The 16,931-nt window shown below is 47.2% G+C and overlaps 2 protein-coding genes across 3 annotated transcripts; both read right to left on the reverse strand.

Annotated features, from left to right (window-relative positions):
• Positions 1-565: 565 nt before the first annotated feature.
• LOC131263455 (O-acyltransferase like protein-like) lies at positions 566-14,626 on the reverse strand. 2 transcript variants are annotated; one of them, XM_058265655.1, is made up of 12 exons: positions 14,511-14,626; positions 13,188-13,279; positions 9,153-9,899; positions 3,397-3,635; positions 3,131-3,324; positions 2,480-2,746; positions 2,107-2,382; positions 1,773-2,018; positions 1,456-1,681; positions 1,169-1,343; positions 955-1,097; positions 566-883 (listed from the first exon to the last, which is right to left on the reverse strand). In XM_058265655.1, the coding sequence occupies exons 2-12, from the start codon at positions 13,201-13,203 to the stop codon at positions 641-643; spliced, it is 2,772 nt and encodes a 923-aa protein (XP_058121638.1). In that variant the 5' UTR covers positions 13,204-13,279; positions 14,511-14,626; the 3' UTR covers positions 566-640. The 2 variants fall into 2 exon arrangements, with proteins under 2 accessions (XP_058121638.1, XP_058121639.1); XM_058265656.1 differs by having other exon boundaries at positions 9,153-9,954.
• LOC131263456 (DCN1-like protein 3) lies at positions 13,464-16,631 on the reverse strand. The gene is made up of 2 exons (XM_058265657.1): positions 15,676-16,631; positions 13,464-15,600 (listed from the first exon to the last, which is right to left on the reverse strand). The coding sequence occupies exons 1-2, from the start codon at positions 15,815-15,817 to the stop codon at positions 14,678-14,680; spliced, it is 1,065 nt and encodes a 354-aa protein (XP_058121640.1). The 5' UTR covers positions 15,818-16,631; the 3' UTR covers positions 13,464-14,677.
• Positions 16,632-16,931: the final 300 nt, after the last annotated feature.

The following is a 16,931-nucleotide window of genomic DNA, read 5'->3' on the forward strand; positions in this document are numbered from 1 at the left end:
GTTAAAAGTACGGGCGTATAGTAAGTACATAAGCGTACGTCATCATGCCATATGCCAAAGCCCATCGGAGTCCTTAAACGAAAAAAAGGGGAAGGTAAAATGTCATCATGGGTTATTCACATCTTACTTCTCGTGCGTGATATTATCTTTTTTCTCGCCTTCCTTTTGTGACAGCTGGTGCAACCGCCTAGCGAAATTACCTCACACCGGGATGGACGGGCTCTGCTGGTGTATTTGGTGGTAAAGTCATTTATTGTAAAGTCCTTTGTCCATCGCTCGCATGTCTGCTCCTTACAGACTAAATTAATAAATAGCTATCCAAATTCTAGTAGTAGTAGTAATAGTAGTAGTAGTGACCAGCAAGCACACAATAGCTTGCCGCAGCTCGCGAAACCTCCCTGGAAAAAGACGCCAAAAGAGACCCGTCGTTTTCCAACCCATATACCCTTTTCTGCACCGATCGTGCAGAAGAAGTAGAAGAAGATATCACATGCACTCTTAACAACTAAACAGACTGGCATCGAGGGGGAGGAGGTGAACCAATCGAGAATCGAGGCAGCTTCCTCCCTCGAACAATCCAATCTGAATCCCAGAGCGAAAATAAGGTGGCAAAATTAAGATGTGTGAAGGTAGATGCCGCTCACTTGGTTTTCCGATCCACATCAGTCACTGGGGAGAATGCGGCCGCTGCAGGTGGTGGTTGCGGAGAGATTCCATCCCCTTTCGCCACCGGCGTCGATCGTAGGTCAGTGACCGTCGCGGGGATTTTACGGTTGAGCTTCAAAATTTCGCTAGAAATTCTGCAGTAAGGTATTTCGAAGAAGGCTGAGAACAGGATCGCTGCCAGGTAGGAGAGGAGCGTTACTCCAAGTGCCATCACGATCTGCGGAAACATAATGTTGATGCAATCAGTTGCGAGTTTTGAGCATGAAGCTTTGGGGAGGCACCCCTTACCGCCGGTATTGGGTCCGCGTGGACGCTCGAATCGGACACACCGAACGTGACGATGATTATCAGAGGATTGAGCAGATATATTCCGTACGTGAGTTTGTTGATGTGCACGAAAAACTTTGTCGACAGCAGCCGAGTGACGATATCTGGGAAAATGGGTCGTATCGTTAGCTGGAAAATGAGGAAAGGAAAATATTCCAATCATATCGAGCCTCACTTGAGTAGCCGAATCCAGTGGCAAGGATCACCCAACAAGCAGCCCAAGAGATAAGCCACCGCACGGCCACCATTACGATCGACGCAATTGGGAACGGGAAGTTACGCTTGATCGTCGAGTGCATGCTGAAGATCACGCAGAAACATGCCAACAGCCAGTACCATCGATATTGATTCTGCGGGTGGAAATAAAAAAGGGTGAGAAAGAGAGGGAGGAAAATTATGAATGTTATATTGTAACATTTTTTTTTAAAGATCTGATATGTCGAGGCGCGAAGCGTAACTTACCTGTGAGATATTGAACTTGTCGCGGCTGGACGCCATCAACCATCCGAAGTAGATCCCAACGACGTACGGAGACACTCGTGACCAGGGCGCAGTGTAGAGGGCATCGCCGGTGTTGTACAGCACGTCATACGATGGAATAAAGCGGAGGTTCAGCGTCAGCGCAACGTTCAGCAACAGAGTACCGATCGCGAACGCACCAAACACCTGCTTACCAAACCTTGAGCTCCTACAGGACAATGATGGATCACACACACCAGAGATTAGTGATTATTGAGAATTGAACGCCACAGCGATCGCAGCGGCACAATGGTACGTACTTGGCGTAGACGAACAGCAGCGCGGTGAAGAGCATGTAATACTGCATCTCGCAAGCGAGCGACCACGTCCAGGTGAGACAAAAGTCGTCGACCGGGTAGAGGTTTTGGATGTAGAACAGATTGCGCCACCAGTACCGCTGGCAGCCCAGGTCGGAGCGTTCGTGCACCCAAAACTTGGACGTCTCCACGATGTAGCTGTGCGTCAGCTCGCCGAGCACCGTCACAAAAAGGTACATGGGCGAGAGGCTGCAATAGGGAGGGAGGAGGGGGGAGAGTTAATGGGAAAGGGAAAAACCGATTACCCGAACCGAATGGGTCGTAGGCACCTACTTACCGGAGGTAGCGATGAAGGAGCATCTTGCCGTACAGCTTGCCATTTTCCCAGACACTATTCGCCTTGACCTCCTGCACTTTGGACCGGTTGCGGATGAAGTTGTAGCTGAGCAGAAAGCCGCTGATGGCGAAGAAGACGTCCACCAGCAGGGGCGCATTGCTGACCAGCTGAAATCGGATCTGCTCGGCGTAGTGCAGCATTACCGAGGGATTGTGCACCGTGTAGAAGGTGTACCACTGCATGTGGAAGCACAGGATGAGGAAGCAACAGACCGACCTTTTTTTATCCGCCAATGTAAGAAAGTGAGAGTAAAGCAATCAGTAAGCGGCACGCGTCTATTAAACATACATTTCACGGCGCACGGGGTACGTACTTCATGCCACAGATGACCGGCAGCGACTGGGGTCCGGTGTCGGTGCGGAAAATGGTGGCCAGATTTTTGCGCAGGTTGAAACTGTCGATCACTTTGTCGGTGAAGGTACTGTCCTCGTCGCCGGAGGATGGCATCGGCGGTGCAGTGTTACTGCCTTCGGTGGTTGCGCGGCTTTCATCAGCCCGCCGGTGACTCTTTCCCTCGATCGAACGTTGCTCTCTACTGTGCGCCAGATACACCATCAGCAGCGTGAAGGTCAGTGAGATCCTTTATATTGGCGGGTTTGAAAATGAAACACGAAACGGACGATCAGTTCAACGTGATCATCATTTTCCACATGCATCTCAAAGGCGACGCGGGTTGAATGAACTTTTTGTAGCGCACACTGCCACTACAGCATCCCCTGACCGAAGGCCATTAGCACCCGATTCAGCACCGGAGTCAGTCAATACTCTCAACGTGATGAAATGCAACATAGCGGTAAACGAAAAAATCTTACTAATAAGGGTTACAAATAAGGGTCCGCCCGTCCGATGTCTCAATCGCTACTTCTTTTTCTTCTCGTCGCTCTCTCTTTCGCTCTCTCTCACTCCCTCTCGCTCAATCCTCTTTCAATGTCTGTACATTTTGTCTAAGCCTAAGCCAGCTTACCCGATGATGAACACGCTCGGTTTCGTCCAGAAGGCACGGTCGAGCGTGGTATTTTTCACGTGCAGCACGTTCGGTTTGAACTCGTAGATGTCTTGCGCCAAGACGACGTTCTCGTCGAAGTAGCGTGCCGTCAGGTTGTGCAGTTCGTCGTTTGAGCACGACCGTGGGATGCACACGCCAATGTGAAGAATGTTCTGGGACGAAGCATAGCCATGGGTTGTAAATTCGGAAGTTTTTCGCGCCGTTTAATCTATCGTGTTTCTTACCTCACTCTGGAATTTAACTTCCACCTGCCAGGCCGACTGGTGCTTGGCAAACACGATCCGGTAGTCCAGCTCGAACGGGGCCAGAGCGGACACCAGGTTCGGTTTCATGTTGCGCCGGTAGCGATCGGACAGCGTGATCGAAAGGGGCGATTGAGTCGCCTCGCAGCCCTTCTCGGAGCCGATCCAGTGGTTGTGTCCCCACATGAACCCCGACTCTTGGCTACCCGAAGAATCCAGCACTTGGGAAAGACACAGAACGAATATACATTAGTAGCAATGCTCAAGGTTGTTCGCAAGATGAAGTAATGAAGAAGGACACATTGGAATCCTTTCTTGCGTCTAAATAAATGGATAAATAAAGGTGTCCGAAGTGAAGAAAATAAAATATTGTAAATACCCAAGGGTTTGCGAACGAGTATGGAATGAAAAGAGGCGAATGAATAAACTCACATTTGCAAACTACGCAATGAAATACAAATGGGAAAATATACCGGTTTCTCCGGTACTTTCAAACAACAGACGCGGTCCATCTAGACGGTCTTGTAGCTATTTCGGAATATGGTTTTATAGATCCTGTATTAAAATCTGATGTTACAATGATCATGACTGTTTGTAGAAGGAATCATAAAACATAATGTCGTTTGCATTGATTTTTTTTAGCAAACCAGAACTGGACGTATGTCGAATTCAATGGTAAGTCATTCCGGTCTTTCTTGTTACTTCGAGGATGTAAAAACCAAATGTTCTGGTTGATATTTTAGTAGAAAAAAAAAACTGGTCGACCTTTACCGATCAAAAGGGAAGTGTAAAATCCGTTCTGGTTTAAAGGTAGACCTCAAGTAAAAATATTGTCAAAGAAGTTTTCTGTGCAGACTAAATACAAACCGATATTGACGGTTGTTGAACCGTGACAAATACCAGAAAACCAATTAGAACCAGTTGTTGGATTTACCATTTTGGTAGAATAAGACTCAAATTTGCATTTTAGAGCTCTTTTCCTTGCTTGAAGAACAAACAGAACAAAGATTGGCGCAAACATTAAAGCCTCTTAAAGACGAAAAAATCAGCACCGGAGGTCTAAACCGGTCTCCAGCAGGAGAGCTTTTTTGGACTCTTGAAAAAAACGGCGTACGTTTCGATCTCGTTTCGATACGTGACATGAATGAAGCCTTCCAGTTATGTTTTGCACTTTTGCTTTTGCCCCAAGATACACATCTGGTTTTGTTTCGCGTTCTCTTATTATCAGCATCCTTGTCATTTCCCTCGACTCCGGTTCCTTTATCACACCTTGGCGCTAGTTCATACTCGCGTCACTTTACGAAATCAAAACAAACGACTTCAACGGGACCGCAAGCGAAGAAACCGCCGAAACAGAGCTTTTTGCTTACGAGAGACCCTCCCGTGCCAGAATGAACCCGGTTTTCGGTCACTTTCTATTTTCTTATCTAAAACCGGTGGGGTTGTTCTCGACGGCTAATGCCAACTCCGGGCCGTAGACAAAGGTCGGTCTCTTTCGAAAAGACGCCAGGTTACGCTATGTGTTACAGTGCATCTAACCCAAACCGGGGAGGGGAATGCCGAATTCCAGAAGAGGTCATTGTGATCAAGTTCATCGAAGAAACCGTTACTTTTCTAACGACACACAAATACGCACACAAGCGAGCACCACTGACCGAGCCTGTACTCAAGCCAGAGGCCCTTTTTGGAAGGGCGTTTGACTGCTTTGTGGAACACGTGCGTATGGTACAGGAAATAGAACGCACAAGCTATCTACTTTTTTTTACAATTTTTCTTAAGACCAATTGGTTATTTGATAAGGTTTAACAAAATCCCATATTTCAGGAAGCATTATTTAGAGAAAAAAAAGCTATGGTTTTCCCAAAATGGACTGTCTGGTAAGAACCTGTTTTTGAATAAAAACTAAACCATTCTAATTCCTCCAAACGAACAACAGGAAACGATTGTCTCATTGCATGTTTATGATTTCACACATCGATTTCACGAAATCCTACGTTCGAAGTCCACTACGACCGCGAGCCCAAGCGCGATACCCGCAAGGCATTTGACGAGACATTCGATGCGACAATGCTTTAAGGTTTAGGGTTTTTGGACAACGTTTGATGAACTTTTACCAGTCTTACAACCGGCTGCAGATCAACGGAACACATTCATTCGAAAATGAAGGAAGAATTAAACAACTCTTCCGACCTTCCCTTTTCCGGCCGCCTGTCTGCTGTTGAGTTGACGTACAGCCTCTAACAACCTAAAAGTACAATTAACATGTCGACAATATTCAGTTGGCTGAAGCGTGTCAGTTCCGATGACACTGCATCATTTTGTAAAGCGCAACCAATGCACAAAGAAGGTTACTTTGATCGTCGTTCGACTCACATCCGTCCCTGATCGGTTACGAATCTTTTTTGGTTTCATGGGTCTAAACATTCATCCTTTCCGGGGATTCTTGAGAAGAGATCATTTCAAATGCGCATAAATGAAAATAAAATGAGCCCCGTGAGAAATCATGACTCACACTCATGGTTTTGCCTTTGAAATGTAGTTCTGCAGATTGAGAAAAAATCAAATTCGTAAATTAAAATTTACGAATCGATACTATCTAAACGGAAACATCATGTTTTTAGAGATACGGCCAGGCTTTATCTCGTATCATGAGGTATTATTACTTGCACAGCCGGTTTTTGAGACGAACTCGCTCTGTTTGGCCTATTGATTTTCCAAAATGACCCATCCACTTATTACGAAGCCAGGGGAGATAGTGTGAAAAATGAAAGTAATTTTCACCGAACAGCAGAAGCTTCGTTTGCTAATGGTACAGACATTGGACGTTAGCTACGCGCGCCAGCCTTAATAACCATAGGATGGCACACCGGCAACATGAAGACAGACACCTATTCGAAACTTCGAACCGAAAACCGAAGACAAGACCGTAAGGGTAAAAGTAGCAAACAACCCACGGCGTAACATAAGCTCATCCAGCGTCATTTTCATCTCCGAAAAAAAAATGTATCTTTTGTTGCTTGCCGAAAAACCGACGGAGGTGCGGTTCGCGTCGCCTTCAAGTCGATAAATTAGGCAGCATAAGTAGTATTAAAAATAAAACAACCACAACATGCCCGTCACAACACACGGACACACACGCATGCGGGCTTCCATTGGTGTGACCTATTTCTGGCCCGACCTGTGATTATCGCACACCGTGTCGTGTCGCGTGTATTTGCATTTTTTTTCTCTTCTCATTTTCCCTTTCGTTTGGGACATCCGAATCCGTGGCCGAAGATGTGTTGTTGTTGATGGGGACGAAAAATGGGTGCTCATCTTTTTCCTCCGCGGCGCCGGGCGAGAGAAACTTCCTCCGCGATTTATGCTGCCGGTGGCCTCCAACACACGCGCCTGCGCCAATGCAGTAGAAGTTCAAGTTGATTACATAAAGCAAGTGACCGACGATCCGACGGCCCGAGCACCGCTGACGACGACGACACGCACGGCCTGAAGAGAAAACCTGTCCTGTGATGGAAGTTGTCCCGTTCAACTCGGACAACACCGATACATCACCAACCCTACACAACCTAATGGCAAGACCGAGACACCCGGCACGGTCACGTTTGCCAGCTGGAAGGAAGTGTGGCGGTTGCTTCTGCACGGTTATGCAATCTCGCCCGAGAGTGATAAATTGCAGCAATTCTTGGTCGCCAAATACGGCCGCCGAGGTATGTGGTCGCAAACGGGGTGGAATTTGTTCCGAACCCAGGATTCCCTTAAACTGTTGACTCAACATCTGCTCAACAGTGGGAATGGAGTGTATCTGCGTTTGGCGCGTGCCCCAAAAGGTTAAGGTTAGCAGATTCATATCGCTCTTTTCCCTTGCCTTACGCACCTCAACTCAAGCACGTACGAAAGTGCTCACAATCGATCACGATTGCTCACAACACAACCATCGGTATTTCCGTTGGTGTTGCGCCAAGGACGACCGCTAGAAAAGTGTCATATGTTACAGCCTTGTGATCATGGGGCAGGAGGCCAACCACAAGTTCCACAAGAAGTTGTTGAGTTTGTTTGGGGGATGTTTTTTTTGTATCGTTTTGTTTTGTTTGGGTTTTTGTCCGTGTCAGGTGTGTGTGTTTTTTGTTGTACTTTCCGCCAGCATTTTCACTCAAATATTAACCCAAAATCTCCGGACCGGAGCTTATCGACCTTGAGCCACATTGCCAATAATCAAGGAGGGGGTGAAGCAGGCAAATTCGAGCATATGCCAACATACACGCACGCATACACGTTACCTCTCAGCATCCGGGAGGTTTTTCATAGGCTGTTCGATCGTCGGGTAAATGACCATAAAGTATAAAGTTATGTTTTTTTATTTTCCGCGCTAACGATGGTTGGCCTCCGCGTTCGGTATTGATATTGCCGAAACCCGTGTCCTTTCCCCTTGCGTTCGATTGATATGCTAATGGAAAAAACAATCAAACCGTGATTCCAATCATTTTCGTTGCCCTCCATTTTAGCTGCATGTACCCGAACGCGTTGGAGATGGTGGCCCTGAAAAGTGCGCCATTCATTCGAGCCTGGAGTTGCAATCGACGGTGTGAAGATGCGGGCCTCTCGCTCTTTGGAACCGTTGGGACACCAGACGACATGAGTTTGGTTTGTGCTTTACCGGTTGCCCCTCTCGCCGTCGCCTCCTTTGGTGGTTTTGAACATCATAATTTCGTTAACAAACAAGTTTGTTTAGAATCGGATTTTTTTTATCATCCGTTTACAGACAACTCTGATGCAATTTGGGCGTGAGAAGTAACAGCGTGAATTAGCAAACGGTGCAAGAAGTCACGCGAAGGTTGACACGCGTCCATTTAAAAAGGCAAACCAAGCGCACAGTTTACACTTTGAAAGAAATAGTAAATCATCTATTAATTTTGCCGATCAACCAAATATAAACAACGGTAAACCGTTTCCACGCACCATTACCACCTGGGTCGGCCACAAATACAAAGGGAACGAATTAAGGCGGTCAATAACATGGTTTCGTTCCGTCCTCCCAACCTACTATTAACCCGGAGTTCAGCGATACGGGGGAAACACTGGCGGTCGGAGGTCGTGCTTGACCTTGGCGACGGACAAAAGCCAAAAATGAATGAGTTTTCGGTTTTTCACAGCCTTGCCCAAAGAGTTTTGATTGGTATATTTCATCTCAAAACAAGAACACTCTGCTTGGTGGGGAAAAACCGCGCAACATAACAAGGCGTTTATGGTTTTTGATAGCCTCGCCATAAAGTCACAGAACCGACTCAATGGAACTTCGTAGCCACGCGTGCCACAAACAAGCGTAGCCACATTTAACCAAAAATGAGCTTGAAAAAAGCTCTCGATTGGTTTTATCTTTCCCTCCATCAGCGATTACTAAACTAAGCGCGCTTTGGTGGCGCCTCACGAGAAAACGGTCTTCTAATGAAGTCCTGACCTCGAACACGTTCGACGGCATACCCGCTTTTGCTCGCGGGTGCCAAATCTGAGGTGGATTTTTTTAGTTTGTCAGTCGGGGTTTCCTCCTATTTGTATTACACAAAAACCACCCCATGCGAGAGTGTTTAAAAGGGCGTGAGTCACATTCTTATGCTGCTGCGTAGGACTTTGCGTTTGTGCTGCGTAAATCGGCACCCGGGGGTTGGGATAAACAACAGCCAAAGATTAATGCTCTAGTTTATGTGCCAGGAAGCGTGTTGATTCGAACGAAATAGACCTACCTTTCATCGCCCAGATTTCTTTCTGCTGGATGCCGTCGTAGACGCGCTGCAGCTCACGGTAGCACCGCTCGGACAGGCCATCCCGGTCGGCGATCGAGAGCAAACCGTACAGGACGGAAGTGTGCCGGAGGACGTCCGCCTTGAGAACAACCTTTTTGCTGCCGTAGACAAACGGATCGTCGTCGATGTCCCCCGCTGCAGTATGCTGGTGATGCCGCGGCACATTCCGGTGAAGCTGATGGTGCATCGGGCGCTTCTGATGCTGCTGTTGCTGCCCAAGAGGGGCGGTGCCGTTGATCACGTCGACCGCGCGACCCGTGGCGCTCTTATTGCGATGATCCACATTGTCATCGTCATCATCGCGATCGCCGGGGTTCACGTCGGTAGCGGCGCAGAACGCACTTACGCATGTACCATTATTCAATTTACTGCTCGCCGCCGCCGCCGCCGCCGCTACGGGCCGCCTCGATTGCACCTCAGCGCTTCCTCCACCGTCGGTGGCATTTCCACACGGAACCACTTCCGCGGCGGCCGGCTCTGTCCCGTTGTTTCCCTCGTGCGCACTGGGATGTTGCTGTTGCGTGTCACTTGGTTGTGTGTTTTTGCTCGCACTAACGACATTGTTTGCCACCGGTTGATCTGCGGTATCCAATCGCGGACCGATCGCAACGGCAACCGTGCTAAGCACGACACAAACCGTTGCGACACACACGATACCGCGCAGTATCTTCAGCACCATTATTGCTGCTGTCGATGATGGTAGGTAGGGATGATTACACGATGATAGTGGCGAAATGCAAAACTGAAAATTTTACACAAACTTAATTCCTTCAGTTCCCCCGTACTATTAATCGGATCGGTCTATCGATCTGTATCGGGCCAACGAAAAGGAAAGGCAAAAAGCGTCCCTAGCATTGGCACTGGAGTAGCTGCAGCTGGTAGCATTTATGCTTCCCTGGTGGCCAATCGATCGGACGGATGTGATCATTCACAAAAGAAATGGATTACTAGGATTGGACAGGGCTAACTACCAGCTTAACGCAGTTGGAAAGAAGCACCCAAAAGGCATCAATCGAAATCCCAATTGCCAGCCAGGCTGCTGGCAGATGACCTGTCCCCTCATATCTTTGCCTTCCTATCCTACGCATCAACACGCACACACTAATCAACGCCCCAGGTCACGCGAGTTGTTCGCTGGTACGGAACGAACCACTCTCGTGGGCCATCACGGCACGGTGTACTTTTTTTTACGTAATATTTATTATCAAATCCCGCGCACACGTGGACCGCACCACCGCACTAAGCGGTCTGTGGCGGTGCAGTAATACCGGAACATACGGATTCGCACGTGAGCCGGATCTTCCGTCGAGGAGAAGCAATGAAAAAAACAAAAAAAAACCAAGCCTCAACTCGGAGCTACTATTGCCGAAAACCCCGATAGATGCGAGAAGCCTAAAATTATTTGCAACCGCTTTGTTTGCTGACCCCAGACCGACAAAAGGTAGAGGAGGTAGCTTACGGGGAAGAGCAATTTTTCCACTTCACTTCTTCGGGACGACAAGGCCTACCAGTAACGAGCGGTTGCAATTTCGGGCGCACTGGCGCTGACTCTGGGTTGAGTAGATTTGGTTGTACTTTTGCTTTTTTCGTCGCTACTCTGTTTGTTCCTTCTTTCTTCCCCCTCCGCTGTGCGTTTATCTGCTTCTCGGCGCCGCCACCGCCACCGCCGTCGAATGCCCTTGCGTTGTATCGCTTTTCGAACAACGGACCGTTTGGAGGCTGCTGATCGCGCGAATTTCATCGATCACATAACAAACCCAACGATTACAACAACCGAACGCACAACACAGGCGCACACGCGGCGCGAAAGGCACGGAAGGCAGGAACACACGCACTGTCACTAGGAGTACCACTCTTCTGCTAGGCCCGGGGACAGATGTTGCCTTTTTCGTGTATTCCCATTTCGAATGAGGCTAGAACCAATGCACCAAAGAAGCACACCAGAGATCACACACAACACACCGAAGCACTGTGATTTTCAAACGAAATCGAACCTGCCAGAGTCGAGCCGTTGAGAGGACGAGCGTGCAGAGTACGTGCGCTCTGGTCCAGCGCGAACACCATAATGACACCTTGGTCGGTTAAATCTTCCGATACCACTACCCGGAGACCGACCGGTCCCGGCCGGGGGCATTCGGCGCGTGTGAGAGCAACAGCGAACAGCGACACAACAGCAGAACCCAATGCGCAGCAGAGGGGGGAGAGTTCAGTGTGACCGCCGTTTCGTCGGTCAACATTTCTTCGGAGACCCATGCCAGCCGTTGGACACTATGCGAGCGTGTGAGTGTGTAGGAAGCTGTGATATTGACCGGTGAGCATAATTTCCCGGGTCGGCGAGGGTGCTCGATGCAGTTGCCGCGTCATAAACCGGGGCGCTTGGCGGGTATTTAGATGCACTTCTTATTCCCTACCACATTTTAAAAACAAGTTTTAGCGACAGGAAATTTAAGCTCCTTTAGTTGGTGAGACTCTGTCGATCGATTGATCGATGGATATTCAAACTGCAGTATTCGTTAGATTTTTCTTAGGGTAAGCAAACCATTCTTAACGCCTTGGAATGATTTATATTCTACTAAGAATCTGTATCAGGTTACGCACCGATCATCTTCACGAAAGATGTATTTGTTCCGCTTGTTTCTTTGGTGCACATTTTTCTTCAAAACGATTATTGTCTCAAGAATGAATAAAAAAAATAATGCTACGTAAGTAGGGTTGCACAGATTGAAAAATATCCAAGACCATCCTAACGAATAAAGTTCATGGTACAGAAAAAATGCCACACTTTCAAGAGATCCATTTGCATCACGAAGCGCATCGCTCACTCGTAATGTGATGAAATTCGAACTCGCTTCTGTTCGCGACGTATCATAAATTATTGTCGGAGATTGTTTAAAATGATTGTCATGTTGGCTAATAACCGGCGCACCGGAAATTCCCCGGATTGCCTAATTTTCACTCACCTGAGACCAATGCGGAGTATGATCAGAACATTTTCGGGTCAAATTTTGTTTGTCGAAGGCTACGAGGTGCCCATTGTCCGGAGCGCATATTTAACAAATCCTTCAAATCATGCCAAAACCACGGTCGGCGAGGTAAAGAAATGAATAAAATCAGTTGCATATTCTGTGAACCGCGAAATGATCCCGCCCGGCTCTTTTCTTTGTGTGCTGATCAATGACGTCAATGTTATTCTCGTGTTGACGTAACAGAACCATTTTTGATTTGATCTTGATGTCTTTTCCGAAGTTGTGGGACACCACGCCCGTGGTGCGACCAACAGTTATCACGCGCAAAACACCGACCGACGGATGCCATCCATTGAGCACTTATCGGTTGGGCTAATGGGTCATTAGTTAAAGCCAGATTACATGCAGACGCTACCCCGGGGGCCTGGGAAGCCACGATTTTCCGACCAATTAGACCCACAATTAGTCGTGGAACAAAAATTTTTCCCAGCCCGGCCGATTGCCGAATGGTAGGAAATTTTGGACTGTACACAACACGCACCAAGCTTAAAGAACGCTTGGTTGTTTTGTTCAAACTTATAACCAACGTCAGAGCCAGACTAAAACGAATTCTTTTTGCGAAGAAAAGCAATGCCTTCACCACAGAGAACGAACACATGCCCGGAAATTTAAGAACTCTAGAATGAGTAAGGGATTTTTTAAGTCCGGAAAATCCATTGATTGGATTTTACCGCGCAGCACCGGAACATACCGCAGCGAACTGTTTGGCGACTCATTTCCTTTTCGCATGCCTTCACGGCGGCTCATTCCTATTCCTCTGGCAATGAATCTGTTTTTTTTAATTCGTATCGAGAGAATTCTTTTACTTTTCTTCTGCTTCATTAACCCATGGCTTGCTGATCATTCCGATGCAAAATGATCTAAATACAGCCGATGCCACGAGGCGTAGGAAATGTAGGTATGTAAATTAAGTCTATGATTTAATTTTATAAATGTTTGCTCTACTTACCAACGGTACAGTACATTACAATAATCCAGAAGAAATCCTCTAGCTAGCGGTGTATTGATTAAGCAATAGTAAAAACTAAACCAATAGATATGCTTGGAAATAAAGAAATAGAAATGCAAACAAAGTATGAAATAATGTTCAAAAATGAATGTACCGGCATAAACAAATTTTGAACATTTAGTAAACAGTAAACGTAAGAACATAGAGAACAATAGACATACACAACACACCACACACATACACCACTCTCACCCATTTACGCACAGCATTACGGTATACAGGTTTATCACCTTTATTTCAAAACCGTTTTTAGTCAATGCAATAATTACACTAAGTTTTGATATCGATCCGTGGAATCCGCAGCAATGTTTCCGATAAGCACGGGGGGAAAACATTGCACTTTTTCGGCAACCTTTCCACCGTTTTGCTGGTTCCATTTAATTCATACATTATCGCGCGCCAGGGGTTTTAGTAATTAAAAAATCGAAAGATCGTGCACTGTTATATATGCTTCCATCACATACAATTACGCCCCTATTTCCTTGTCTTCACTTGCCGCAGTTTGTGTGTTTTCTTTTTCTTAATTATTTTATGCTTACTGTTGGCCATAAATTTAGCTAATCTGTTTTTTTTTTCAGTACTCGTCACGCGTCCTAACAATTGATTCATTCGCTAGTTTACCTATGAATCATGTGTGTCTCGATAAAGGCCCTACATTGCATGTTTCCTTCATAAATACGTGTCTCTTAAAACTCGATCTAGTCACTTCTAGTAGTGGTTTATCCTCGGTTTTGTCTTTAGACATGCAGCCATTTCTCGTTTCGAAACAATGTCCGATCATTTCTACTAATTTATATGGTTGTAAGATTCGCACCTCGAAGTTGTATGATTCATATCATCATAAACATCAACAGCAAGAGACTCAACAACGCTTCTACGGTTTTAATTTTGTTCCTAGCTTTACCTAAACTCGCCTTCAGATGCGACTTTGAGAAAGCAATGTTTAAAAAAATGCCTCACACACAACCGACATCTATAACTATTGGGAAAGTAAGGAAGAACGGATAATGTCGTTCTTAAAAGCCGACGAATTTACTTCATCAACACAGACACGATTTCTTCGGATCTTTGTTAATGGTTTATGAGAGTGCAATAAATAATAGTTAAAACGAATATGAATCTTGATTATCCCAAAAGTGTGAAAGAAGTAAACGGACGGCCTGCCTCTACCAGAAAAGAAACACTGGAGCACATTAGCACAGATAGTTAGGATAGGTCCACCTTTACCAATCAGATATTGCAGATTGTTGTTTGCATGCTTACCGAATGCGCGCAGTTTTGTTGGCAACGAAATAAACATTGGCGTACTAAACACCAGGTAACGATGAGGGGAAGATGGTGCATGATGGGTTGATAGGATGAAGAGATGAGAACAGGCGACCGGTATGTGGTTGTGGATGTAAACGGCGAAATTATTTAACGTTCGAATACTATGAACCATCGTGTTCGTTGAGACTTAACGGTGGCGGTGGTTCTCCGCCGCTGTCGTCGTCCTTCGTCTTCTGGTGCCCGGTGCGCTCCTGCTCGTACTCGACGAAATCGTCAAACAGACTAGGCCACGCCTCGGTGTCGTCGTAGTGCTCGATATCACAGGTTTCCACAAAGTTCAGAAACATGTTCCAGGTATCCTTCGGGACGCCCCGGATGTTCTGATGCTGCTCCAGAAAGTCCAGCCAGCGCTGCAGGATGTCGGGCGTGTGCACGGTGAACACGAGCCGCCACAGGCTGATGGCCATGTCGAGCGAGAGTATCCGGTGGCCGGGCTCGAGCCCGAAGCGGAAAGTAAACCGGTACAGCGCTTTAAAGTCCTCCGTACTATCCATCCGCAGTCGTTCGACGATCTGCTGTAAGCGCGTGCGGATGTCCTCGATGCTTGCCGCATTCATTCGTTGCAATCCTTGAATGAATTCCGCCTTCGTAAACTGACACATCTGACTTGCGTCCAAGCGCCAGGCCAGTACTAGGATGGCAAAGTCGTCCGGTTTGTAGCCGAGATCGCCACACAGCCGCTCAATGCCCTCAGACAGAATGGCGTCCTCCTGCGCGTCCTTGTAGCTCTCGAACAGTTTGTTCAGTTCGTTGTCCGAAAGCAGCGTTTGATTCGCGGCAACTGTTCCACCGATCCACTCCTTACTGCCCATTCCGTTGTTGTTCGTGCTTTCGACCGTCAATCCTCCACCGATGGCCCCACCGGAGCCGCCGATCAGTCCTCCACCACTGCCAACCATCGAGCAGCTAATGTTGCCGTTCAACATTCCGCCGGAGCCGGGCTTCTTAAAGCTTCCTCCACTACACCTTTCTGATAGACCCATATGGTGGCCCAGGGGACTCACCGGAAGGAGATCGTCTGTTTCTGCGTGAGGATAAAGTTCGTCATCGTCAAACGGTGCTTCTCAAAGTCGACACGGGAGCTGATGTTGATACTTACCATGTGCAACCTGTTCCATCTCTGTGTACGTCATCGCCGGATCGTGTGCTACTCCGGCACCGCCAGCACTCGTCGCAGGACAACCCGGTGTAGCCACGTTCGCATTTGGAGGGGTCCGGAAACATGTTAAGCAACTGCCCATGATGATTTGTTTGTCGCCTGTTGATGGAGTCCCTCCAGCTCTATCTCGTGTCGCTATTTCTGTGTTCCTCTCATGTACGTGGTCACGAACTATGCTGCTGCTACTTGAAGTCCCAGTCTCGTGTACTCTACTGTCACTGCCACTAAAGATCGTGCTTTATCGATCATATCGGATGCGTTGTATTCCATTCGAAACATGGGACCATTTTACAACCCTTCCCACATCAATCTCCTTATTGACGGATAGATGGTTGATTCATAGCCCTTACGCCGGTGGTCAGTAGATGGAAAATACCACTTCCGCGTACTGTTCCTGCTTTCTTCTCGCAATTGGCACAATTTTCACGGGGTCACTTGGCACAAACTACGCTACCACTTCTTTGCTCGCGCTTGTATGTTCGCTAAACGGCAACAAGATACAACAGGTCTAAACAGGAATCATCGCAACGCTGTTGTGGGATGTGCTTGACAAAGTTGACAGCCGTCTGATGGTGGCAGCTGTTAGCTGGAATTCCACACTTTCTTCACGCGAAAATGTAAGCACTTGATGCTAACGGGGCTTGCAAAACACAATGGAATAGTTGTAATACCGTTTAGATAGTTCACCTATCTTCCATTCATGCTAGTTCTTTTGTTCTTGCTGGCTTCCACAGGAGCATGAGCGATGCCGTAGATGTTGGAGCAATGTTAACCTCTGTCTATTGTCGATAACCGGCAACAACATCCATCAGTTTGCTCCGTAGTGTTCTGCTAAAAGAATCTTGTATGCTACACAATTCTTATCTAAATTTTTCCCCGACAACAGGAAAACAGCGATTCTGTACTTCGATGACGGCGCAAGGATTCGCAACTTTTAGTTTGTCACAAACACAATTGTTTCTGAAGTGTCAAAAATATGCCTTGTCAGATTTGACAGCTCGGAAAACGTCTGAAGGCTGCGTGCTTTGCTTTGCAAACGTCTTTCCGATGTGGCTACGTACAGTTTCAGTTCGGCAGTGAATCAGAGCGGAGGTTAGCAGTGCAGTTCCTGAAAGGGTTAGCGGAAAAGTAAGGTTACGGCACGACCGCGTGGTCACGCCGAGCTGGAGCTCAGGTCAGAAAAATCCTAGCTGCCG

The sequence above is a fragment of the Anopheles coustani genome, chromosome 2 (assembly GCF_943734705.1).
Source record: "Anopheles coustani chromosome 2, idAnoCousDA_361_x.2, whole genome shotgun sequence".
NCBI lineage: Eukaryota > Metazoa > Arthropoda > Insecta > Diptera > Culicidae > Anopheles > Anopheles coustani.

Bases quoted from the DNA above. Each gene is read 5' to 3' on its own strand.
- LOC131263456 (XM_058265657.1), bottom strand. From the start codon at position 15,817: ATGGGCAGTTGCTTAACATGTTTCCGGACCCCTCCAAATGCGAACGTG. The intron at 15,601-15,675 runs GTAAGTATCAAC...ATCCTCACGCAG, and splicing joins GATGGAACAGGTTGCACATG to AAACAGACGATCTCCTTCCG.
- LOC131263455 (XM_058265655.1), bottom strand. The intron at 2,383-2,479 runs GTACGTACCCCG...GGATAAAAAAAG, and splicing joins CCGGTCATCTGTGGCATGAA to GTCGGTCTGTTGCTTCCTCA. The intron at 1,098-1,168 runs GTGAGGCTCGAT...CCATTTTCCCAG, and splicing joins CACTGGATTCGGCTACTCAA to ATATCGTCACTCGGCTGCTG.